Source organism: Panthera pardus, unplaced genomic scaffold, assembly GCF_024362965.1.
Source record: "Panthera pardus isolate Hobbes unplaced genomic scaffold, ASM2436296v1 HiC_scaffold_6, whole genome shotgun sequence".
Lineage (NCBI taxonomy): Eukaryota > Metazoa > Chordata > Mammalia > Carnivora > Felidae > Panthera > Panthera pardus.
The window spans coordinates 115,464,543-115,492,119 of NW_026526991.1; the positions used below are offsets into that span (position 1 = coordinate 115,464,543).

General features: G+C 38.0%; 1 protein-coding gene across 5 annotated transcripts in view; it reads left to right on the forward strand.

Moving 5' to 3' along the window:
• MPP7 (MAGUK p55 scaffold protein 7) overlaps positions 1-27,577 on the forward strand; it is a 287,780-nt gene that overhangs the window by 176,917 nt on the left and 83,286 nt on the right. For all 5 annotated transcript variants that reach the window (XM_019465254.2, XM_053894922.1, XM_019465259.2 and 2 more), the window contains 6 exons: positions 3,666-3,797; positions 18,487-18,568; positions 19,104-19,189; positions 23,089-23,163; positions 23,376-23,572; positions 24,066-24,130. In XM_019465254.2, the coding sequence (XP_019320799.1) occupies positions 3,666-3,797; positions 18,487-18,568; positions 19,104-19,189; positions 23,089-23,163; positions 23,376-23,572; positions 24,066-24,130 (637 nt within the window). The remainder of the gene's footprint in view (positions 1-3,665; positions 3,798-18,486; positions 18,569-19,103; positions 19,190-23,088; positions 23,164-23,375; positions 23,573-24,065; positions 24,131-27,577) is intronic.

Here is a 27,577-nt window from a genome sequence, read left to right on the forward strand (position 1 = left end):
CTTCACTATCCTCAGTGCCCTGCATATGCCAAGCCTTTTTCCCCTGATGGAAACAGGAGTTCTTCCTGCCCTGTGTGAGCTTTGCCAGTTGTTCTCTGCAAGGCAGAGTTTTTTAAACTTGGAACTATTGACATTTGGGGGTGGAAAATTATTGGGGGAAGGGATGGCAGGAGAGGGCAGGGGACCATCCTGTGTGCTGTCAGATGTTTAGGTGCATCCCTGACCTCTGTGCACTAGATGGCAGTAGCATCCCCCACACTGAGACAACCCAAAATGTCTCCAGACATTACTAAGTGGCTACTGGGGAGTAAAATTGTTCTCTACTGATAACCACTGCTCTAATCCTTTCTGGTAGTTTTTTGGGTTTTTTTTTTTGTTGTTGTTGTTGTTGTTTTGTTTTTGTTTGTTTGTTTTTTTGTATGTATGCCTTGGCTAAGGATTCAGGGGGGACCTACTGAAGATCTCCGGAGCCCTGTGTCCATCCCGCTGTCTTCTCTTTCATGCTCTTGAGACCCTGAGAGCTTTAGTCTCTCATCCTCCCAGTGTTCTCAGCTTTGTTGTCTCAACTTAGGAAGACCAGTGGGTTCTACCCAGGGCCTTCTCCCCCAACACAGCCAGCAAACTCTGGGCTTAAGAGGCTCACATTTGTTTCCTGTCTTCCGGTGATCACTATCCTTCATTGTTTGGGTCCAGTGTTTTCCAAAACCATTGTTTCATCTTTTTTTTTTTTTTTTGAGTTTTCCGGTTTTTTAGTTATTTTCCAGTGGAGTTCTTAATAACTTCAACTTGGCTCTCATCCTCATTCTTGAACGATGCTTTTCCTAAATACACAATTTTGGGCTGGCTGTTATTTTTTCTAAGCATTTTCCAGATATTTTAACTGGCTGCTAGTTTCCACTGTTGCCAATCAGTCATCTCTCAGTCATTTTGTTTGTGTTTCCTTTTTGATGTTCTTCAGATCTTCTCTCTTCAGTCTTTGGTGTGCTGTAGTTTCACTATGATGTATCGAATCTTGCATTTCTTTCTATTGTTCCTGCTTCCTGATGGATACATTGGGTCTCCTGACTCTTCAGACTCCATCTCTCATTACTTGTCAAAAATTTCAGCCATTGTCTCTTCAGATATTTCTTCATCTTGATGCTGTTTATACTTTTACTTTGAAACTCAGGTCAGATGCAAAAAGCACCAGCCCCCAAGGAAAAAACATTAATTAGGCTCGTTAAAATTTGGATTCCTTGTTAGTCAAAAAACCCTAACAAGAAAGGGAAAGGGAAGCTACCAAACATGAGAATACATTTGCCGCATATGTAACCAACAAAGGCTTGGGTCCAGTATGTTATAAAGAATTCTTACAAAACAATAAGAAAAAGACAGATGGAATAGAAAAATGTGTGAAGATCTTGAACAGGCATCTTACAAAAACAGATTTCATTAGTTATAAGAAAAATGGAATTCCAACCATAAGAAGATACCATTATGCATCCAGAATGGTGAGATTGAAATTACTAATGTAAAATGTTGGGGATCATTTGATACAACTAGAACTCACTTAAGCTGTTGGTAAGAGTACAGTTGGGACAAGCACTTTGAAAAACTGTCTCTTAGCTGGTAATGTTGAATATACTTAGAACCCATGACCCAGACTTTTCTTTCTCAAATATACTTGACCTTTGAACAATGCAGGGACTAGGGTCACTGACTCCCTACATGTTAGAAATTTGTGAACTTGTGTATAACTTTTGACTCCCCAGAATTTAACTACTGATAGCCAACTGTTGCTTAGAAGCCTTACCAACAGCAAAATATTTTGTGTGTTATATGTATTATATACTGTATTCTTCCAATAAACTAGAGAAAAGAAAATGTTAAGAAAATTATGAGGAAAATAAAATACATTTATAATACTGTATTTATCAAAAAATATCCACATATAAACGGACCCATGCGATTCAAACCGATGTTCAAGGGCAAGCTATGCTTAACCCATATTGTGTGTGTGTGTGTGTGCACACACGTGCATGCATCAAAAGATAGGAAATATTAATAGTAGCACTATTTATAATAGCCAAGAACTGAAATCATTCTAAATGTCCCCCGAAGGCATAGAAAATGTGAAATATACATACTTGGAAAAATGGACCACAGGTGAATGCACCTGGACCATTGAGAGGCTATTGCAATTCTCCAGGTAAAACACAATGACATCAATGAGCTAGATCAGGTATCCCCCAACTTTTCCTATAAAAATGGTCTCTTGCTTCCACTCAGTTTTTGTTCTTGTAACATGACAGCAGCTATAAACAATACATAAATGAATGAAGAACATGTCACAGTAACATTTCATTTACAAAAACAGATGGCATAGTTTGCCAGTGTCTGCTCTAAGAGCTGAGAGAATAGAACATGTTTTAGGATATATTTTGCAAGTAGATTTAACAGAATATAGATTGGGTGTTGAGGAGTGTAGGGTGGAGGAGAGATTTGTTTCAAGGATGATTTCTAGGCTTCTGGCTAGAGTAATTTATGGATTGTGGTGGTGGTGATAGAGAACAAGTTCGTTAAAAGTCTAAAACCCACTCTCCTAAAATAGTAGTGACATGTCAAGATTTGAGTGTTTTTCTGGTCTTTGGTCCAGAATGACAATGTGACTGTATTTTGTGGAGTTTAGCCACCATGACAGTAATGCCTAGGAAAACTTTTATTTTATTCTTTAAAAAAAATTTTTTTTAACATTTATTCATTTTTGAGAGTGAGAGAGACAGACCATGAGCAGGGGAGGGTCAGAGAGAGAGGGAAACACAGAATCCGAAGGAGGCTCCAGGCTCTGAGCTGCCAGCACAGGGCCCGACGCGGGGCTTGAACTCATGGACCGCGAGATCATGACCTGAGCCAAAGTCGGACACTTAACCAACTGAGCCACCCAGGCACCCCTATTTTATTCTTTTATACACATATTAGTTAACCTGTTACACAACAAATGAAAAGGTGAGAAAACAGGAGAAGAATGAAAGTAAATTGCATTGGTCAGTTCCTTTTGTGTTTGCTGCTAACAGTAGGAAGGGAAAAATACAGTTTTCTCAGACTCCTACTGGCTCATTGACAATGTACCTGTGGCCTCATTTTCTCCCTCCTAGCCAAAGTACTAAGCCCCCACCCCTGTCCCCAGCTGCCACCCTTATAAGGATGAACCAGAGAATATACAGGTGAGAGTACTTTTAAAAAAAATTTTTTTTTTTAACGTTTACTCATATTTGAGAGACAGAGACAGAGCATGGCGGGGAAGGGGCAGAGAGGGGGAGACACAGAATCCGAAACAGGCTCTAGGCTCTGAGCTGTCAGCACAGAGCCCGACACGGGGCTCGAACTCACAGACTGTGAGATCGTGACCTGAGCTGAAGTCGGATGCTCAACCGACTGAGCCACCCAGGAGCCCCAGGTGAGAGTACTTTGATGCTGATCTTGTCCTCCATGAGGATTGGTAGCTAAGCAGAGCTGCTGTTGGCTGCTGTATGTACTCCCGTTCCTAAGATGCTCTTTTTCAAGTAGTTGCCTATGACCATTGTTATGTCAACACTGTAACCCCAGTTTGATTTTCTTTATAGCTTGATGTGTTTGGGATTTTATATTTGATTGATTTTTTTCCCCCCAAATTCTGACTTTGATAGGCTTTGCTCTCTGTACACGATACTGTGGCTCAGAAGAATTACGATCCGGTATTACCTCCTATGCCTGATGATATCGATGATGAGGAAGATTCTGTAAAAATCATTCGTCTGGTCAAAAATAGAGAACCGCTGGTGAGTTTTGGTATATGGTTTATGCTCAGACATGAGTAGGTACCCTGATAAAACCAAATCTGATGGGGCCACACCATTTATTCCTCTCTTTAAAACATAATTTTTCTGCGTTTTTAAGCTTTAAAATAAATAGAGCATACATGTCTAAAAAACAGTATTTAGAAAAATGGAAAAAAAGCCAAATAAAATGGCAGCATTCTATTGGTTAGAGCAATAATTTGTAAAATGTGATATTGACCTTTATAAAAGAAAGCATACCATGAGCCAGTCACAGCTGATTTAAGACTAAACGGTGCAACTAAAAATAATTGCTCTGGCTTTTCTAGAAAGCTGATTTATTTTAAAGTAAAGGAGAAATTAATCAAATGTCTTTTATTTCAAAATGTTAATGTAGGGGCGCCTGGGTGGCTCAGTCGGTTAAGTGTCTGACTTCGGCTCAGGTCCTCATCTCACAGTTTGTGAGTTTGAGCCCCGCGTTGGGCTCTCTGCTATCAGCGCAAATCCCACTTTGGATCCTCTGTCCCTCTCTCTCTCTGGCCCTCCCTCACTCTCTCTCAAAAATAAATAAACATAGAAAACTGTAAATGTACCTATTTATTTTAGCTCCGGAATTTATACAATGTCAAATTGCATCAAGGGGTCTGTGGTGAGCAGAATGATGTTCCCCACCATGCCCAATGATGTCATGTACTAATCTTCAGAACCCGTGAAATACTACTTTAAATAGCAGAGGGACTTGTCAAGATTTGGTAAGGATCGTGAGATGGGAAGATTATCCTGGGTTATCTGGTGGGCCCCTTGTCATCACAAAGGTTTTTACTGAAGTGGGAAGGGCAGCACATCAGAGTTACAAAAAGGAGACGTGATGATAAAAGCAAAGGTTGGTGTGATGTTGCCATGAGCCACGGAATGCCAGAAGTTTCTGGAAACTGGAAAAGGGGAGGATCAGATTCTCTCCTAGATCCTCCAGGGGGAACACAGCCTTGCTGACACCTTGACTTTAGCTCCAAGACCCTCATTTTGGCCCTCCTGTCTCCAGAACTGTAAGGTAACAAATCTGTGTCACAAAATTTGTGTGGCACATTTGTCATGGCAGCAGTAGGATAGTAGTACAGAGTGTCTCCATATTTTGCTGAAACTGCATTCAGAAGAAAAATAAATTCCACTGTCTAGCAGTTGATTTTAAATGTGTTGGGGCCCATTTTTTTCCTAATTGAGACACTTTGGTATTCTTAAAGCAAATAGCAGGGGATAATGCAATCCTTGCTGGGCACTGTGTGAAGTACTTTACATATGTTACATTTATCCTCATAGTTGGTATCTCTTTTTCTATTTTTATAGACTAGGAAACGGGTACGCAAAGAAGTGAAGGAACTTACTTATTACAGCTAATGAGTGGTAGAATGGAGGTCCAGGCCCTTTACCTGCAAATACTAGTTTTTTTCTTCTACACCATATTGTGTCTGTCTACTTTTCCCTTATAGGTTTTTTTCATGTTCTTGTTTTGTTTAAGGGCAACTTTGGTACATTAATAACTGCACTGGATACTCCTACCCAGAAAAAACACACAGATAGATTTGATGTAATACAAAGGAATTTATTGAGACCCTGATGCCCACCCATGGATGTCCTCGGGCTCCCTGTATTCCTGGTTAAGATTATTTAATGTAGATTATAAGTTTGTGCCTTTAATATGTGGTTTATAACTCTGTAATGTCTCTTGGTATTTATTAAATAGAAGGTGATATACTTAGCAAGGATAGATGGCATGCATTTTGGATGTAGAAAGATCTTTCTCAGGGTCTATCACCACACAGTGACTAATTCTTGGTGGCTTCTGTGCATCCCTTGATAAACACGTTTTTTTATTTTGTTTTGACAACTTCGGGCACTTGGATAACCGAAAGGCTGACCATCTTGAGGAGTTCAGGAATTCATTACGAATAATTTCTTTGATCAGTTGTAGTTTTCCCAGGGGCAGTGGCTTTTGGTGTGTTGGCTTCGTGGGCTAACATTTAAAACACCACCAGCAATGTTTATGTCCTGAGCCTCTCTTGATCAAAGAACATCTTCAAAATGTTTGTCAAAGCAATTAGGCATGCACTGCATTGAGATTTTTTAAGTTTTAACTGGACCTGCTGCAAATTAGTTTCAATTTAAAAAGCAGTCGCGAATGAAGTATAGAAAATAACCTCCAGTTGTGTTATCATCCTTTGTTACTGAGTATATCACATGCTTTATAGCTAGTAAGCATGTCACAGCTTAAATAATTAGATCTAACTTTGACATCATCATCCTTTGTTAGCTCTCTTTTGTCCAAGTTTATATAATATAGAATATTTAAAAGGAGAATCTGAACTGGGGTAAATGGCAAGTTAGAGTTGATCAGACCAGGCAAATTTTTACATACACAGTGCAAGAGAAGAGAGGGAGTACAAAATACCCACAACGTTGTTACTTAGGTGAGGAGAAGTACCATGTGTTCAGGTAGCAAGAATAGAAGGAAATGCATGGGAGTGAAAATTTCAAGTTTCCTTATGATTATTTGGAGCCTGTGGGGCTTGGCAGGTGCTAGGAAGAGGCTAGAGATTTAGGAACGGGAACCAGGTAAATTTAAAAATTGGTTGAATTGTTAATTTGTTTAAAAATTATTTCTCTTAAGCATGAGGATGTTTTCCGGATTTGTAACATTTGTATATGCAGGGGCTATCTTCAGCATTTCTTGGAATTGTTCAGTTCCTTATTCATGTACCATGGTTTAATTTGATAACTTTATAATATACTTGAAAGCAAGTTTCCTTTCTACTTCCTCTCAAATGTGGGGTGTTTAAAAATTTTAATGCTGTTTCATTTGGATCCATAATTTTTATTCTGCTCTTTGCCTATTTTACATGAATTAAAAGTTGTCATATTCATTTCTCCATTATTTAAAAGTAAATTAATAAAAGTTTTTTTCCCCAAACATATGCAGTTAACTTCTCTAAACTAGGTTTATGTTTTATATTATTTTTATGTTTAAGGCAATCTAAAGCAATTTCAAGTACTTTGAAGTTATTTTACTTTAAAAAATTACTGTAGTCACTTGTCCTTTGTCTTCCTTCTGAGCCACAATTGTGTGTTTCTTGTTCAAGGAACTGTATTTAAAAAAAATAAAAATAAAAAGCTTCATATAGACAACAACATCTACATGGGACGAAGAAATTCCCAAATTATTTGTTAGGATTTCTGAGAAGAGTATTAAGATTTCAGATGTCATTTCAACCCTGGAATATGAAATCAAGTGAGGAGAATTACTTATCTTGAACTTTATTTCATCCAAATGATAATTAGTGTATTATTTTTAGTTTGACAGTTATAAAGGTAAAGTAGGATTCTTGGGTGAATACATTTAAGGTTTAAAAAATGTACTACTCAGAAAAGTAGGAAATGGTTATTTTCAACAAACTTGTCATTTTACATTTGTCAAATGTCACTTGTCATTTTGGAGAGGTTCTTGGAAAAGCCACAACTACTAAAGGGGTAGAAGGTGGGGGAGAAGCAGAAGCCGAGAGAAGATTGAATCTAAGGCATCCTTAGGAGAATGAATCCAAGTGGTAAGAGTCAGAAATAGTTAAGACGCGAGAAGCAATGCTGAAGTAAAATTCTAGTGATTGGATCGTCAGGAAATTTTTGGCAAATGATTCAAGAGTAAAGGCTATAAGATTTAACAATGAAGGGGCTAGTTTATCCATATGATTTAAGAGTTTACTTTTGTCTGTTAGATTGAGGTATAATGTGGTGAAATAAACACCAGGCTTGGATTAGAGGACCTAAGTGGGAGGTAGTCTGGTGTCCCTTCTTTGCTCTATATCCTTGCAGGACCAAGTCAGTTAATCTCGCAGGCTGAGGCTTCTTGTTTGAAAATCAGGAGATCTGCCTCTTCTAGAGTGTTTTGAATGTCAAATAGCATGTAATGTACTTGAAATGCTTTGTATGCTTTATGCATTATGCAAGCACTATATAAATGTTGTATAGAATGATACGTAGATGATGGTTGTTGGAGAGGACCGTTTCCGGGGAAAAGAGGCAGTGAGCACAGATCATGTAGGTGTTTGCAATGGAAAGGTGAGATGGTGATAGTTTAAGGGGAGGGATGGATAAATGAATTGAGAGAAGGAGAGAAAAACAATGGTCAGGATGCAGGGAGCAGAGCTATCCTCCCTCCCCATGAATTTGGAACAATTTGTATCTGTTTTATGCAGAAATAATTAATAATAAATATTATTTTTTAGGCGCCCTTTAAGAAAGTGACCTTCACTTAGTGAGTGAGTGGATTATGATCTTATTTTTCAGTTTCTTGTATGGGTTGTCCTTCTTGCTTCTTTTAGAACAGTGCTGCTCCAACTTTGGTATCCTAAGAATTACCTGAGGTGCTTACTTAAAACGCAAACTTCACCACCTCTACCCCCAGAGAGTCTGCATCAGTAGGTTTCAGGTGGGACCTGGGAATCTAGATTTTTTAACTGTCTCAGATGTTCTTGATGCAAATGTTTGGTAGATGATGCTTGAAACCACTTTGATTTCAAAGGTTCAACCGGCATCAACAGCACTACCTGCTTAAGGAGGTCTTAGAATATTGGCAGTGTTGTAGGACATGCATTTTTTATGGAGACATCATGATAGCATGGGCTCATCAGGTCCTCTTTTATAAACCATTTTACAGCAGTAGCAAGACAAATGTAACCAGAATTTTAACTTCTCAATCTATCCCGAAGTTCTCTGTACTCTATTTTTTGGGTCAAAATCACATAGAATAAATTCAAAATAATTATATAAGAAAATATGTAAGTACTAAAACACTAGATACAACTTTATTTTCCTTGTGCTATCTGTGCCATAGGACTGTAGACTTTTGTACAAAATGGCATGTAACATGTTCTATTTTATTGAGTTTTGATCTTCTTTTCACGCAAGTACGTTCCATTAAGAATACCTCAAAGAATTGTGGTAATAGGAGTTTGGAAAGAAAGATGGAAGCAGAAATCTTCAAGAATGAAGGGATCAAAACGAAGGTTGAGTCAAGGGCTAGCATCATGTAGAAAGTGGGAGATCATTTCTCAGGGTCCATAGTTCACCCTCCGGGGATAGGTAGAATCAGCAGGTAGCAGGCACCCCTGTTTAAAGGTTTGTATCTGTAACACAGTAACCCTTCAGTGTGGCAGTGCTTATTCTTTACACATTCTAGAAGTGATTTCATCCAGCCCCTGGCTTTAAAAGTCATCTGTGTGTCAGTGACTCCCAAGTCGATTTTTCTTCCAGATCTTTTTTTCTGAGCTTTAAATTTGTATGTCCATCTGTGTACTTGATATCTCCACTGGAATGTCGAATAGACATCTCTGTCTTCACGTGTCCAGAAGTAAACTGATCTTTGTCCCCAAATTCATTCCCCTCATAGGATTCCTCCTCTCAGTTGATTACAATCCCATCTTCCTAATTGCTCCGCCAAAAACCAGAGTCAGTCTTTGATACCTTTCTTCTTTCATGTACCCTTTCCAGTCCATTGGGAATCCTTTTGGCTGTACCAATAATATATCCAGACTATTCATCACTTCACCTCCTGCCAGTCAGATCCAAGCCTCCTTCATCTTTCCCCCGGATTAGTTTAACAACCCCCAGTTTGTTTCCTTGCTTTAGCCCTTGCATTCCTGCACTCTTTTCTTAACACAGTAGGTGGAGTGAACCTTTTAGATTATGACACTCACTCACGCTGTTCAGCTTCTCCTTGTTTCTTTCAGAATAAAATCCACAGCCCCCACGATATAATCTACAAAGTTCTACATGATCTGGCTCCCTGATGCCATCTACTCTCACTTCCTACTGCTTCTCCCCTTTTACCTTACTCCAGCCACATTGGCTTTTTTGCTCTTCCTTGATCACTCCATTCCATTTACAGCCTCATCCTAGCCCTTCTGTACTGTTTTCATCTATTCTTTCTCTTTGGCTAACTCCTTCGTTCCTTTTTATCTTTCTTTACTCAGATTTCATCTTCTCATTGAAGCCTGTGTCTTTACATTGTCTTCCCTGCCGCTCTCATACCCACAGTAGTAGCCACTTTCTAACATACTATATGTCTAATTATTTCATCGTTTGTTTATTGTCTTTCTTGTTAGATGTAAGTTCCATGAGGGGGCAGAAATGCTTAGTTTTTTTCACCAATACATTACATGCCCTTAGAACCTGGCACAGAGTAGGCTCTCAGTAAACATTTGTCAGCTTCATTGAATCACGGAATAAGTCAAAAGGACTAGCATTAAGCACAACAAACTGGATGATCCTATATTGAAAAATAGTATAATTCATAGTGAAGCAAGAGGCTTACTCCAATTACCTAATTCTGTGTTACAAACCACCCCCAAATTTTGTGGCTATACAACATTATATATCATAGTTTTAGAGGTTGATAGGCTCAGTTGGGTGGTTATTAAGTAGAGTCCCTCATATGTTCACTTAGGTGGTGGCTAAGGCTGGGGTCATCTGTGAACTTCATTCCTATGACTGATGCCTGGATTGGGATGGCCGGAAAAATGGGGGCTGATCAGACATCTCTTTCCAGATGACCTCTCCACTTGGCTGGGTGGGCCTCCTCACAGCATGGCAGTAGTCATTTCTTACATGGTGTCTGACTTCCCATAGAGCAAGTATTTCAAGAGGCCCAGCTGGCAGCTGCAAGCCTTCCTATAGGCTTACATGCCTTAGGACCATTTTCACCACTTGGTATGGGAATAGGCCATATGCGCATACAGAGAAGGAGGGAATTGATGATGTCCATCGTAGATAAGCTAATGCAAGGGCAGTGAACTTATAATTTGTGAATAAAAGGTTAAAGATATAGGGTAAGCAATATCGAATAGTTAAGACTAAAAATAGCATTCTGATCAGTTTGCCTTAGATAGGTCCTGACTTCACTGTACGCTAATTTTCTGATCTTAGATCATAGCCGTTTGTGATTATTTTCTCATCTATAAAATATGGATGAGCAGAGACTTGGATTCAAGGTGGTGGTGTAGGAAGATTCTGAACTCCTTCCTTCCCATGAATACAACAAATACACAACTCCATATAGAATAATTTGAAAAAGACTAGAAAACTGGATGAACAGAGCCTCTATGATAAAGGACAAAAAGGACAGCATTGGATAGGAGAGGCAGAGACACCAACTTGCAAGGAAAACAAAAAACAACACACACACACATACACACACACGGTAGGTGCAGTGATCCACAGTCAAGGAGGATCTCAAAAATACAGAAGTTTTCCTGGAGTGAGGGGTTTGTGCTCCAGACCAGGCACCCAGCCCCTTAAATCCTGCATGAAAGAGATGAGCCCCCTAAATGCCAGGCTTTGAAAACCAGTAGGGATCATGTGCAGGAAAATCATAGAACTGTAGGGAAGGGAGAGCCTGCTCTTAAGGGCTCGTGTGCAGACTCACTCACCCCAGGACCCAACACAAAAACTCCGATTTGAAAAGCACCTAGACCATATGCGAAGGAGACCCACTTACTGATCTTAAAGTGCTTGCCAGCAAGGCGGGAAGCTTTTGGAACTTTCCCCAGGGACGGAGTCACAAATACGACAAATATGACGGTGCCATGTTTGTGACTGCATCTACTTTGTTAAAGGTGGTGAAGGTGGGAGTCATTTTGGAACTTTTTCTCTAATCAGCTGGAGCTGAGGGGTGTGCCCAGCCAGGAACCCTGCCAATCCCCACACTGTGATTGTGCGTAACAGCTGGGCCAGGCACTAGTCCCGCCCACCCCTTGGCCACAGTGCAGCCAGTGCCACTCAGTGCAGCCATGCATCACAGCCGGCTGTGCACCAGCCTGATACATTCTTGCATCGCAGACGTAGCCCTGCTGCAGCAAACAGGTTCATAATATACCACACAGGGGATGCTTCTTGAGCACCTAGCTCTGGCTAGAAGGGATTGAACTTCTGGGCTCCACATGACTCTCCTTTGAAAGGTCACTGCTTCAATACTAGGAGAGGTGATTGATAGAAATGAGCACACAGAGTCAGGCAAAATGAGGAGACAGAGGAAAATGTTCCAAACAAAAGAAGAAGACAAAATATGAGACAGGGGCATTAATGCCATAGAGATAAGCAATATGTCTGATAAAGAATTCAACATAATGGTCGTAAAGATGCTCACTGAACTCAAGAAAATTGGATGGGCACGGTGAGATCCTCAACAAAGAAAATCTAACAAAATTCCAAACAGGAGTTACAGAGCTGAAGAATACAGAACTGGAAAATACCCTAGAGCAGTTCAGCAGACTGGATGAAGCCAAAGATCAGATCAGCAAGCTGGAAGAAAAAGCAATAGGACTCACCCACACAGAGCAGCCAAAAGAAAAGAGAAAAAAAAATAAAGGTAACTTAAAGAATATTTGAATCAATATCAAATAGAATAACATTCACATTATAGGGGTCCATGTAGAAAACAGGGCCAGAAAACTTACGTCAAGAAATAATGGCTGAACACTTTTCTAATCTAGAGAAGAAAATGGACCTACAGGTCCATGAAGCCCAGATAGTTCCAAATAAGAAGAACCCAAAGAAATCCGTATCAGGACACATTATAAATAAAATGGTGAAAGAGAGAATCTTATAAGCTACAAGAGAAAAACAACTTCTTATATCAAGGGAAACCTCATAAGGATATCAGCAGATATTTCTGAAAAAACTTTGCAGACCAGAAGAGAGTGGCATGACATATCCAAAGTGCTGAATGGAAAAAACTTCCAACCTAGAAGTTTCTACTGGTAAGTTTAGTACTCACATTTGAAGGAGGGATTAAGAGTTTACGTATAAGCAAAAGCAGAAGTTGTTCATCGTCACTAAACTGGCTTTATAATTAATGTTAAAGGGACTTCTCTAAACTGAAAAGAAATGGCATTAAGTAATAAAAAGAAAGCATAGGAAAGTAAAAATGTTGCTGGAAAAGTAAATATATAGTAAAGGTAGTGGATCAGTCATTAATAAGGCAAGTATAAAGGTTAAGATACAAAATCAATAGAATTAACTACAATAAAATAAATAATAAAAACTACAATAATTAAAGGAGGCACAAAATAAAAAGGTGTAAAGTGTGACATAAGTATAAAACATGGGAGGCAGGAAGAAAAAACGTAAAGTTTTAGAGTATGTTCAAGTTGCTATCAGAACAGACCATTATATACACAGAAAGTTCTAGGTGAACTTCACGGTAACCACCAGGCAAAACTTACAGTAAATACACAAAGGGAAATGAGAAAGGAATCTAAATGCAATGTAAAAAGGAAGAGAGAGAAAAGAAGAGAGGAATAGAGAGGAACTCTGAAAACAGAAAGCAATTAACAAAATGGTAGCAAGTATGTACCTATCACTAATTACTTTAAATGTACGTGGACTAAACCTTCTAGTCAAAAGACACAGAGTGGTTGTATGGATAAAAAAAACAAGACACATCTGTATGCTGCCTATGAGAGACTGACTTCAGAAGTAAGGACACACATAAACTGAGAGTGAAAGAATGGAGAAAGATATTCCATGCAAATGGAAACAAAAAGCTGGTGTAGCTATACTTATAGCTGACAAAATAGACTTTAAAATAAAGACATAGTAATAGGAAAAAAGGGCATTACATAATGAAAAACAGTGAATCCAACAAGAAGGCATAACATTTATAAATATATATGTATCCAACATAGAGGCACCAAGATATATAAAGCAAAGATTAACAGGGAGAAATTGTCAGCAATACTAGTAGGGGACTTAAAACACCCCGCTTACATCAGTGGATGCATTATCCAAACAAAATCCATGAGGAAACAGTGGCTTTGAACAACACATTAGACCAGATGGACTTAATATGTACAGAACATTCATTCCAAAAAGAATAGAATACACGTTCTTCTCAAGTGCACATGGAACATTCTCCAGGATAGATTACATGTTCGGTCACAAAACTTAGTGACTTCAAGAAGATGAAATATCAAGCATCTTCTCCACCCACAATGGTGTTGTAAAATCAAAAATCAATTACAAGAAGAAAATTGAGAAAACCACAAAAATATGGGGATCAAACAACATGCTACTGAACAATCAGTGGGTCGTTGAAGAAATCAAAGAAGTTGAAAAGTACCAAGTGACAGAAATGAAAATAGGAACACCACAAACCAAAATTTTTGGATTTAGCAAAAGTGATTCTAAAAGGGAAATTCAGAGTAATACAGGCCTACCTCAATAAACAAGAAAAATCTCAAATAATTGAATTTTACACTCGAAGCCCAAAGTTAGTAGAAGGAAAGAAGTAAAAAAAAAGATCAGAGCAGAACTAAATGAAAGAGACAAAACAATAGAAAAGGTCAATGAAACTAAGAGTTGGTTATTTGAAAAAAAGTAAGTTGACAAACCTTTAGTTAGACTCATCAAGAAAAAGATTAAAGTAAAATCAGAAATGAAAGAGAGGTGTTACAACTAACACCACAGAAATATAAAGAATCATGAGACTATGAACAAATTATATACCAACAAATTGGACAACCTAGAAGAAATGGAGTCCCAGAAACATACAATTATCCAAGACCAGTCATAAAGAAATAGAAAATCTGAATAGACCAATTACTAGCAAGGATATTAAATTAGTAATCAGAATTTCTCAACAAACAAAACTCTAGGACCAGATGGCTTTACAGATGAATTTCATCAAACTTCCAATGATTTAATCTGTATATTTTTTAAACTCTTACAAAAAAACTGAAGAGGAGGGAGTACTTCCAGAGTAATATTATCAGGGAAGCCTTACCCTGATACCAAAACCAGACAAGAACACCACGCACACATACACACACAATTACAGGCCAATATCATTGATGACACTGATGAAAAAATTCTCAACAAGATATTAGCAAACTCAGTTCAACGATACATTAAAAGGATCATAAGCCATGAGAAAGTGGGATTTAGTCCAGGCATCCAAGCATGGTTCAATGTCCACAGATCAATCAACATGACAAACCACATTAACACAATGAAGGATAAAAATCATATCTCAGTAGATGCAGAAAAATCATTTAACAGTATTCATTTATGATACAAACTCTCAACAGAGTAAGTAAAGATAGAAAATACCTCAACATAATAAAGGCCATATATGACCCACAACTAACATCATACTCAATGGTAAAAAGCTGAAAGTTTTTCCTGTAAGATCAGAAACAAGAGGATTGCACATTCTTGCCACTTTTCTTCAACACAGTGGTGGAAGGCTAGCCACAGCAGTTAAGCAAGAAAAAGAAGACCTCCAATCAGAAAAGAAGAACTAAAGCTATCACTATTTGCAGATGATCTAATACTATATATAGAAAATCCAAAAGACTGCACCAAAAACTGTTAGAACTAATAAATGTACTCAGTAAAGTAGGAGGATACAAAATTAACAAATCTGTGGCATTTCTGTACACTAATAATGGATAATCAGAGGAATTAAGAAAGCAATCTCATTTAAAAGTGCATCAGAAAAAAAAATACCTAGGAATAAATTTAACCAAGGAAGTGAAATATCTGTACACTGAAAACTATGACATTGATGAAAGAAACTGAAGACACAAATAAATGGAGAGAGTCCATGCTCATGGACTGGAAGAATTAATATTGTTAAAATGCCCAAACAACCCAAAGCAATCTACAGATCCAGGGCAGTCTCTCTCAAAATTCTAAGGTCATTTTTCATGGAACTATAACAAATAATTCTAAAATTTGGAACCACAAAGGATCCCAAGCAGCCAAAGCAATCTTGAGAAGAAGAAAGCTTAGGGGATCATGCTCCTTGACTTGAAATTATACTACAAAGCTATAGTAATCAAAACAGTTTGGTATGGGCATTAAAAAAGACACACTGATCAATGGAATAGAATTGAGAATCCCAAATTAAACCCACACATGCATGGACAGTTAATTTAAACAAAAGAGCTAATAACATGCAGTGGAGAAAGGGGAGTCTTTTCAATAAATAGTATTGGAAAAACTGGACAGCCACATGTAAATGAAACTTGACTACTGTCTTGCTCTATACACAAAAATTAACTCATAATGTATTAAAGACTTGAATCTAAGACCTGAAACTGTAAAATTACTAGAAGAAGAAAACATAGGTGGTAAGCTCCTCAACATGTGTCTTAGCAATGTTTTTGTAGATCTGACTCCAAAGTCAGGGGAAACAAAAACAGAATGAATAGGACTACATCAAACTCTGCACCTCAAAAGAAACCATCGTTGAAATGAAAAGACAACCTACTGAATGGGAGAAGGTTTTTGCAAGTCATTTATCCGATAAGGGATTAATATCCAAAGAACTCATACAATTAAAAAAAAAACAACCTAAACAACACAATTAAAAAACGGACAGAGGATCTGAATAGACAGTTTTCCAAAGAAGGCATACAGATGGCCAATAGGCACATGAAAAGATGTTCAACATCACTAATAATTAGGGAAATGCAAATCAAAACTGTAATTGACATCACCTCACATCAATTACAATGGGTATTATCAGAAAAACAAGACATAACAACTGTTGGTGGGGATGTAGAGAAAAGGGAATCCTTGTACACTGTTGACGGGAGTGTAAATTGGTGCAGGCACTATTGAAAAAACTCTGGAGATTTCTCCATACTCTTAAAAAATAAAGAATAGAACTATCATATGATCCATCTATTCCACTTCTGAGGATTTATCTGAAGAATATAAAAATGCTGATTTGAAAAAGTATATGCACTCCTATGTTCATTATAACATCGTATACAATGGCCAAGATATGGAAAGGACCTAAGTGTCCATTGGTGGATGAATAGGTGAAGAAGATATGGCATATACGTATGCATGCGTACACACACACATACACACACATATCCACAGTGCAGTATTACTCAGCCATTAAAAAGGAATGACGTCTTGCCATTTGTGACAACATGGATGGACCTTGAAGGTGTTATACTAAGTAAAATAAGTTAGAGAGTGACAAATTATCATATCATTGTATTCATATGTGAAATTTAGAAAAAAGCAAATGAACAAACAAAACAAACTCATAGATACAACACATTGGTGGCTACCAGAAGGTTGGGGGTGGGGACAAAATTGGGTCAATTATATGGTGATGGGTGGTAACTAGACTTATAGCGGTGATCACTGTGTAGTGCATACAGATGGCCAATTATGATGGTGTATACTTGAAAGTCCCATAATGTTACTTGCCAGTTTTACCTCAGTAAAAAAAAAAAAAAAGAAAGAAAAAAATTGGTTAAAAAAAAACACTCCAAAAAAATGGGTAATTAATCTTAGGTTATCAGACCCTTTTGCTATTAGCCATACTTTGATGAGAAAGTTGGAGATATTGTTAAGGAAAATTAAAGTTTATTTAATCATACCAGTTTTATTAAAAATATTAAATTTCTAGTCATCTTAGCTCTAAGTAAACTATTTAAATAAAGGCAAAAATTACCATTAATTGGTGGGTCTTTATGGGTTTGGTTTTTATGATTGTGGAGAGATGCTCATTCAAGTCTTTGGATTTGAATGGATGCTTGGTGATGAAAAATGCCACAAAATAGATTACTTAATTATTTGATTTTTTTTTTTACTATTAGATATGCATGTGATAGCTGTCATATAAAATGTACTTATTACAAATGGATTCCTAATTTTGTTTACATAACTAATTTTTAACGATATAAACATGTTTACTGACCTGTGGGAAAATTCCACTTTCTTTTTCAGGGTGTGAATTCTGCCGTCACCCAATGTGCATCTTTTTAGCTACGTGATGCCATGTAGAACACTTTCCCACACCAATGCCAGTTTCTTAGAAGGAAAGTCATAAAAAGGTGTTCAAAGTAACCATTTGTGCTTGATGTTCTTATAAGTAGCATTCAGTTAGCTTCTGAACATCCATAAATGAAGAATTTCTGGACTCTTTAAAATTGTTTCCTAATCTTATGCCAGAATGTTGGTTCTGCTTGTTCTTAGCACAGTCCTAGTACATAAAGACCTTGGAGTAACAGATCTTTCTTCCATTAGTTTATCTTAGCATTAGGTAAGGAATACGACTAATTTTGGAGTTCTCTCTCTCTCTCTCTCTCTCTCTCTCTCTTTCTTTATCATTATGTCTGAGTTCCTTTGCTATAATGCTATTATAGAAGTATCACTAAACTAAAAGCCAGATGGCCTGGGTCTTAGTTTTCTAATTTTGATAAGATTTTTGTATTCACTTAACCTTCTCAATATGGCCTCCCTTCTTCATGGGGTATAAGAAAGACAAAGTGAAATGAGCCAATGCTGTCAAGGGGAAAAAACAAATAGTGTTCAAATATAAAGTAGTATAATGGAAAGAGGAGATTTCTACTTTTCATAATGTTGAAGAGCTTACAGATTTGAAAAATCTTTAAATTGTGCTGAAAACCTTACATGATGTGTCTGATTGAAAATCTGTACCAAGTCACGAGTGCTTTGTAAGATAAAGGGGCATGATGTCTCTTTGTCCTGCCTCATACCTTTAATTTTTTGTAATTGCTTTCACTTTTTCCAGATGAATATTCTTATTTCTGTCTCCTTTCCTACCACCCACTACGCACCTTTACCCACAAGTACTTTTTGTTCTTTCTTTTAAAAGGGAGCCACCATTAAGAAAGACGAGCAGACGGGGGCCATTATTGTGGCCAGAATCATGAGAGGAGGAGCAGCAGACAGAAGTGGTAAGGGTTTCAACACTAGGCGCATGGACAGGCCATGGTGCATTTCATGGGCAACATCTCCAACATGTAATTAAGAGGCTAAATGATCTTTGGATGTAATCCATCAAAACAAGGAATAAGAAATTTTCTTCTGTTGAACCGTGGGAATCTGTTGAAATAAACGATAAATCTCATTCTGCTTTACAGTTACATGGACTTCTGAAGCTATAGTAAGATATGCTTCAAGTGTTTCTCACTTGAAAAGTACTACTGAAAGTGTGCAGCCTTTAAAACAAAATAGATTCTTTTATTAAATGAAAATAATGTACATTTCTAGACAAAGACCAGGATGCTGATGTCTTGTCTTTTGCCAGCATTATAATGTGGTAGCCTTTGGTTCTGCTGTTTAGAGGCACAGAATCTGAAACCTGAGAAGCATAAAGGTCTCCTCAAATGTATTGAAGGAACCAAACAATGCTTTAAGTATAGATACAATTGCAAATTGCAGTTCTTTTGTAGGTAAGTCTGCTAATTCCCCAAATTTGCTACTTCTCAGGTCTTATTCATGTTGGTGATGAACTTAGGGAAGTGAATGGGATTCCAGTCGAAGATAAAAGGCCTGAAGAAATAATTCAGATTTTGGTAAGCTGAAATTTGTTTTAAAACTGCAATAAAAAATGAAATTGAATCAGTATGTTTCAGACTTGGTTATAAACACAGGATTTGGATTTGGCAGTCTAGAGTTCAAATCCCATCTTCATTACTTAATCCCTGTATGTCCTTGGAAAATACCTTAATCTTTGCATTGCCTCAGTGTTTTCATTTACAAATGAAAATAAAAGGTAAATATCTCACTGGAGTGTTTTGAGGATTAAATGAGCTAATGTATGTGAAGAGTTTATTACAGGGCCCATCCCAAATGAGGTACTTAACAGAGGGCATCTACTCTGTTGTTGGTGACGTATTTTTCTTTACCCTTTCTCCACCGACATGGCCAGACGGTAGGCTATGCTTTCTAGGCATATAAAACAGTGAAACTAACTTAGATGTCCTGTGAAATCTAAAACGAACAAAATTATTTTAGGCCTTGACAGTGTAAATTCTCCAGTTCATTTGTAAGGATAAAATGAAGGGAGACTGTCTCTGTTAACGTATGAAAGCATAAACATACAGAAATAGAGTTTAGTATCTTCAAACAGACCTCCATATTTTTGAAAATTTTATATATGATTAAGATAGCATTTTAAATCCATGGGAAAGCTGTGAAATCCTTTTATAAATGTTATTGGATGAATTGATGATTCAGTTAGAAAAAATAGTTCCTGTTTTACACTACACGCAAAAATAAACCCCAAAGAATTAAATATTTAAAGAAATCAGGGGTGCCTGGATGGCTCAGTCAGTTAAGCATCTGATTCTTGATCTGGACTTAGGTTATGATCCCATGTTGAGTGTGGAGCCTGCTTGGGATTCTCTCTCTCCCCCACTCTCTCTACCCACCCCCCCCCCAAATAAATAAATTAACTTAAAAAAATAAAAAAGGAAAGAAAGACTTTTTAAACTTGATGTGAAATTCAAACAGAAAAATAATTGCTGTGATTACTAGAATTGAACCCTTCCTGTACAGAAAAAGATGCCATATATAGCTTGAAAGACACATGAGACTTGAGAAAAATATTGTCAGTGTATGTGACAGAAGGTATTTTAATGTGTAGAGAGTTCATAAAAATCAATAAGAAAACATAGAAAAATTTATAAAAGAAAACATGGTGTCTGAAAAATATGGGATTAGAGGGCTTTAAAAACTCGATAATGGCTACAGTCAGTCAGATTCTGGGGACATGGATGCATACTTATATGCTTCTGGTAGTGGGATACATTTAGTAAATCCTTTTGAGACAGCTATCTGAAACTATCAACATTTTTAAATTTACATATCCTTAATCAAGAAATTCCGTTTTTGGAAATAACCCTGAGGACGTAATTTGGCAAATGTATTATATAAGTAAGATTTAAAAAATATTTAGAAATAGCAGGAAGGCTGCATTGATTGACTAATCATTCACCCGTATGGTGGATTACGATGAGACAATCACAATGGCCGATAGATGGGTGTGACTTAGTAATACTAGGAACTGCTTATGGTGGTTGAGCCCTTAAAGGTCACTGTTCTAAGGGCATTGTATACACACACACACACATACACACACACACACATACACACACTAGTAGAATGGGAGGGGATCATAAAGAAGACTTGCTTTCTCTCTACCTATGCAGTTCAGTATTATATGAATTCCTAATAAGATTTGTGAATTCTTGGGGCACCCGGGTGGCTTAGTAAGTTAAGTAGTCCAACTCATCTCATGGTTCGTGAGTTCGAGCCTCGCATCGGGCTCTGTGTTGATGGCGCACAGCCTGCTTGGGATTCCCTGTCTCCCTCTCTCTGCCCCTCCCCTGTTTGCTCTTTATCTCTCTCAAAATAAACATTAAAAAATTTTTTTAAAAAGATTTGTGAATTCTTTTATGGTAAGCAATAACAATGATAGTGCCACTTTGAAATCACTCCTGTTATAAAATTCTGATATTTGTACTGTTAAAACCTCACTTTACTTGAGTCTCTGTGCTGTACTGGAGCTGGCTCTTTACATTTGCTTGCACGACCTGAGTCTATGTGGCTTTTCCCAACTTGACTTAGGTACGTCACGCTGGTAAATGGAAGCTGGCTGTCTTCCGTGAAAATTGGCAAACAATACAAATCAGGGCCTTTTCTTTTATTTTACACAGCAGAGCCCTGGTTTATGAGCACATCATTGACAGTAAGCCTCAGAGATATCCCCCCATTCTCCTGTCTCTCCCTCCTTCCTGCCTCCTTCCTTTCCTATCTGCCTCATGCTGTCTTCCTCTTTGCTTTCCTCCCTCATTCTTCTCATATATGTGCCAGATATTCAGTGCTGTCACAGAGCTGACAACTTAGCAGGGATAACAGATGTTAAGAAATAATTGCAATAGACCTACCCTATGACCCAGCAATAACACTGCTAGGAGTTTACCCAAGGGATACAGGAGTACTGATGCATAGGGGCACTTGTACCCCAATGTTTATAGCAGCACTCTCAACAATAGCCAAATTATGGAAAGAGCCTAAATGTCCATCACCTGATGAATGGATAAAGAAATTGTGGTTTATATGCACAATGGAATACTACGTGGCAATGAGAAAGAATGAAATATGGCCTTTTGTAGCAACGTGGATGGAACTGGAGAGTGTGATGCTAAGTGAAATAAGCCATACAGAGAAAGACAGATACCATACGTGTTCACTCTTATGTGGATCCTGAGAAACTTAACAGGAACCCATGGGGGAGGGGAAGGGGAAAAAAAAAAGGTTAGAGTGGGAGAGAGCCAAAGCATAAGAGACTCTTAAAAACTGAGAACAAACTGAGGGCTGATGGGGGGAGGGAGGGAGGGGAGGGTGAGTGATGGGTACTGAGGAGGGCACCTGTTGGGATGAGCACTGGGTGTTGTATGGAAACCAATTTGACAATAAATTTCATATATTGAAAAAAAAAATATTTTGAAAAAAAATAATTGCATAAATGATTATTTAGGTACAGTTACGATAAAGGCTAAAAAGAGGAATAGACAATGACATGAGAGTATATTAAAGGGAGACCTGTTCTCATCTGACATGGTCAGAAAAGAATTGCACGTATTGTTTTTGCTTGCCTTAATGAAATTAGAATGGATGTCTTTTTACCTTTTTTTTAAAAAAAAATTTTAATGTTTTTACTTATTTTTGAGACAGAGAGAGACAGAGCATGAGCAGGGGAGGGGCAGAGAGAGAGGGAGACACAGAATCAGAAGCAGGCTCCAGGCTCTGAGCTGTCAGCACAGAGCCCGATGCGGGGCTCAAAATCATGGACTGCGAGATCATGACCTGAGCTGAAGTCAGACGCTTAACCGACTGAGCCACCCAGGCGCCCCTCTCTTTACCTTTTAATTAAGCTATTACATTTGGTATTTTACTCACTGACCAGAATTTAATAGCACTGGATGTTCTTCATTATTTTTTTCTGATGAGCCTTGCAGCTAATATATATACAATTGAATCATGTATTTATAACTGCGTTGCTGACAGTTCAGGTATTTTGTCCCTAAAAACATGGATGCCGATACTTAAATGTAATAGCCTGAACCTTGCACATCATCTGTTCTCACCGTATAATATTGTCTGTAGAAGACACTGTGCATATTCTGTGTTTCTATGAAGTTGCTCAACATGGATGGTAATATGTTCATTGGCATTTGAAAAGTGCACAGGAGGTAAATGTGGATTTGGTGTTTCATGTTTTTTAACTTGACAAACTTGAGTGCTTTCTCATATTACAGGAATTTCTACAAAAATAGTTTCCTCAGTTTGGTTTAAGAGTAGAAACCCCAAGCTTGTAAATTTTCAGAATCATTCCATTTTCTACCTTTTTTGCCTGCCTTCTCCTTGGCTCTACAAGTGTTCTGATAAGTCTTTCCTCTGTTATCAGGCTCAGTCTCAGGGAGCAATTACATTTAAGATTATACCCAGCATCAAAGAGGAGACGCCGTCTAAGGAAGGCAAGGTAATCATTACTTAAGAAGCTTTTGGGTTTGTTTTGTGGGGCGGGGGGCGGGCACTAACGTTTTTCCTTCTAATACATATCCTCTTTGTCACAGCAAGTGGATTTTAATAATCTCTTTTTAAAAAAAAACGTATTCTTAAATCAAAGGAGAATGTTGGCCCCTCCACATTTATTTTTGGTATTTACTCCTTTTAAATGAAACTTTCTTCCAGATGTTTATCAAAGCCCTCTTTGACTATGACCCTAATGAGGATAAAGCGATTCCATGTAAGGAAGCTGGGCTTTCTTTCAAAAAGGGAGATATCCTTCAGATTATGAGCCAAGATGATGCAACATGGTGGCAAGCGACACATGAAGGTGATGCCAATCCCAGGGCAGGCTTGATTCCCTCAAGGCATTTCCAGGAAAGGTGAGCAACTGGTGCACCATTACTGGGCTTTTGCTTCAAGTGACCTTTTGTTCTCTGCAAAATATCACTCGAGGATAGTTGTGATAAAATAAGCACTGAAACCTTGCTTCGGAATCCTTTATCCCCCCCCCCCCCAGGTTTGGGTTTCTGTTTTGTCTAACTAAGTATGAATAATGACCAAAAATAACACGACAGTACCGGGGTCATATTCGGTTTTTGTTATGAAGCAAATGGAAAAATAGCACATTAATATCCGAAGCTGTACTGATGTGAAAGATGGAAAAAGAAGAAGAGTGATTTGGGAGTGGGGAGGATTTCTAAAACTTTGGAAGTTAGAGGACTCATTTTTTAAATTTGAATAGATTGCATTGTGTCCATTTTTCCCCTGGCTTCCCGCTTTTTTTTTTTCCTTGGGACTTTTAATATTTTGGTGTTATATTAATCTTGGATCTGTACTGAAAATTGATAGGCATTGACCTTCTTTTTCCCCCAGGAGATTGGCTCTGAGACGACCAGAAATATTAGTTCAGCCCTTGAAAGTTTCCAACAGGAAATCATGTAAGTTTGTTAATAAAAATGCAGAGTAACCAAATCTTGCTGTTTATTTTTGACTATTAAAGCAGGTGTTTGTGGTAGAACGAGAGCTCATATTGCCCTGTGATAGCTTTGGGGTCATCGTTTCATGGCCGCCAAACAAATAAGAAATTCATAGTAGAATATTGAAGTGAATCTTTGGAAGAGAGGGGTGTTTGCAGTGTTTATAATAAACCCATGGCTCACACTTTAAGAAAATAACTACTACTCTCCTTGGCTCCTGAATGTAGGTGTTTTTCAAATGTCACCTGAAGTGCAACTCTTTGATTTCTCCCAAGCTGGAAGGTTTGGGGAGGATACTTCTTGGTCAAATTAGGGGGAGGAAACCCACCACTTTCTTGGGCACAAAGGCTGTTGTGCCTAAGAACAGTTGTTCTTCTTTCTTCCTTGCTTATCCAGAAATCACAGGAACTCTGACCTTTAACCTGCCTGTTTGGAGTTGTTACGAGACTAGGTTAAAACAAAATAAGAGCAGAAAAAGGACGAGGTAGGATTACTGAAAAAGATAGTGTGGATTTGGATGCATTTCCCTACCCCCCCCCCCCCCCAGCTCACCGCCCCCCCCCCCCCCGGCTTCATACTGCCCTTCTCTCAGCTTCTCTTTACTCCCCACGCCTCACCCCTGTCAAATCCCCGTCCCATAAATTCCCTACTTCATCTCCTCTAAACGTTTCCTGGTTCTAGGCATTTTCAGAGTAAAAAAAGCCTTTTGTTTTCAACACAGAGATTGTACATTAAACGGCAGAATGCACAAATAAATGGTCCTGGAATTTTACACCAACATCTGGTTTTAGTATTGTTGCATTTTTCACATCTCCTGTTATTTCTGTCAGTTTGTAGACGCGTATAGCCCAGGAATTACATTATAAGAGAGCCAAACTACAGTCGAGTATAAATCTCACAGAGCAAGCAAATACTTCAAGTGGAGCACGGATTCAAAAGCCTGCTTGTTCTTGCTCCGTTAAGTCTGGGCAGAAGGAAAACACACTTGTCATAGAATGCCACATGGATTGTGACATCAGAAAGCTTACAGCTTCACCAGAATGTTGCATCGTTTTTAAGTGTGATGAATTTTCGCCGGCAGGGGCTGTGGGGTATCCACCTGACTTGCTCTTTGAAGGATTTCTAAACTGGGACCTGCCCCCTTCGAAGATATTTGGTGCATATGGGATAAAGTGTGTGTAACTGGAAAAGGAAATCGATGTAATTCTACTTGAATCTGGATCCATACTCCCAATTTGCTTGAGTCTTAGGCAGCTCAGAAATGTCTAGTTTGATATAATTATGAATTCTCATTTAGTGGAAGTTTTTATAAATATGTTTCTTTAAAGAACTACACAGAGTAGGTATGTATTGTCTTTGTAATAGCTCTCCTCAAACTGGTTTTAGTATAAATGTGTGTGAATATGAGAGGGGTTGTGTGTGTGTGTGTATGTGTGTGTTTATGTAGAGGTGTTGATTTAATGAATGGTTTTTGTCTGTTAATATGCATAGTTTTTTATATGACAATACCTTAATATTTGAATCTGAGAAATACTTATTCCAAAATTACTAAATGCTTTTATCTTTTAGGGTTTTTTGTTTTGTTTTGTTTTGAGGGTTTTTTTTTTTCTTTCTTTTTCTGCCTCTTAAAAATACCATTTAGGAATGTTCACTGATTCTCCATTCACTTCCATCTTTTCTCTTGTTTTAAAACTAGACTTGATTCATGGAGAGACACATTAGTTGTTCTCATCTACAGATGTTCTCTGGTTTTAAATAAAAGCAAATCTCGTCAATATTATCCAGATCACTAGCGAATAGAAAATATGGCCTTATTCAAAGAGACAGTATAGTTCTGTGGAGATTAAATAGGAATCTAGGACTTTTATTATCAATTAAAATTCCATTTGAAGGGCACCTGGGTGGCTCAGTCAGTGAAGCGTCTGACTTCGGCTCTGGTCATGATCTCACGGTTCATGAGTTCGAGCCCCACGTCGGGCTCTGTGCTGATGGCTCAGAGCCTGGAGCCTGCTTCGAAATCCATGTCTCCCTCCCTCTCGCTGCCCCTCTGCTGCTCACATTCTCTCTTTCTCTCTCTCTCAAAAATAAATAAACATTTAAAAAAATTAAATAAAATTCCATTCGAAGTTTTTTTTTTTAATGCTGTCTCCTAAATCTCTAAATTATTATACTGGTTCTGAACATTTTTAAAGTCATTTAAAAGCACTTTGTTTTGTAATCTGTGTATTTGTTAGTGATTGTTTATATAACTACACTTGTAAAGGCCATTTGACCCAACACTTCCTGGACTTCAACATTCGGTACTTGGATTTTTAGGATAAGACATCTATCATGCTCTTTGCTAAATTACAGAATAATGCTATGAAAAAAAATAAAGTTGATATAAAATCTTTTATTTACATGACTTTGGGGGTTTTTTTAAGTTTATTTTTTGAGAGAGAGTGAGAGAGCGAGCGAGTGGAAGGGTCGGAGAGAGGGAGAGAGAGAATCCGAAGCAGGCTCTGCACCGTCATCATGGAGCCCGATGAGGGGCTCGAACTCACTCACTGTGAGATCATGACCTGAACCAAAGTGGGATGCTTAACCAACTGAGCCACCCAGGTGCCCCTTATTCATATGACTTTGAATAATAATTCACAGACTAGGTGTTAAGAAAAGTTTCTAACTTAATGTAAATGTTTTTAAAAGAATTCTGTCATGTTGGTGTTTATACACTTACTAAAAAATAGTCACGTTGATAATTTTCTGTACTAAATTTTACAAGTACACTTAAAACCTAGGAGATAGTGTTAAACATTGAATTTTAGGATAATGACTCAGGTAATATATATCAAATTGACCAGTTAACTTTTTTCACAAAATAATTGCTTGTATTACTATGGGTTTAGTCTTTATTTGACTCACAGTGTATCATCATAACTAAAGTTTGCGTGGAGGAAAAACTCTGAAACTATAGGGCTTCAGTCAATGTCAAGATAGAAGTCAAAAAGAAACAGAATCCAGGACTATTATCTTTGCATTTATGTTTCTGCTACAGCTCTAGACCCTGGCTCCATGGTAGATAAAATCAAGAGCCAGAATACTGACTTCTTCAGACTTTAAAGCTGGCATTCTCGTGCAAAACTCTGTGGTAGTCATCTTCGGTGCTTGGTTATTTCCTACCCCGCCCCTCTTTTTTAAAATTTATTTTTTTAATCTTTATTTATTTTTGAGAGAGAGACAGAGACAGAGACAGAATGCAAGCAGGGGAGGAACACAGAGAGAGGGAGGCACAGAATCTGCAGCAGGCTCCAGGCTCCAAGCTGTCAGCACAGAGCCCGATGCGGGGCTCAAATTCTCAAGCTGCGAGATCATGACCTGACCTAAAGTCGGATGCTTAACCGACTGAGCCACTCAGGTGCCTCCGGT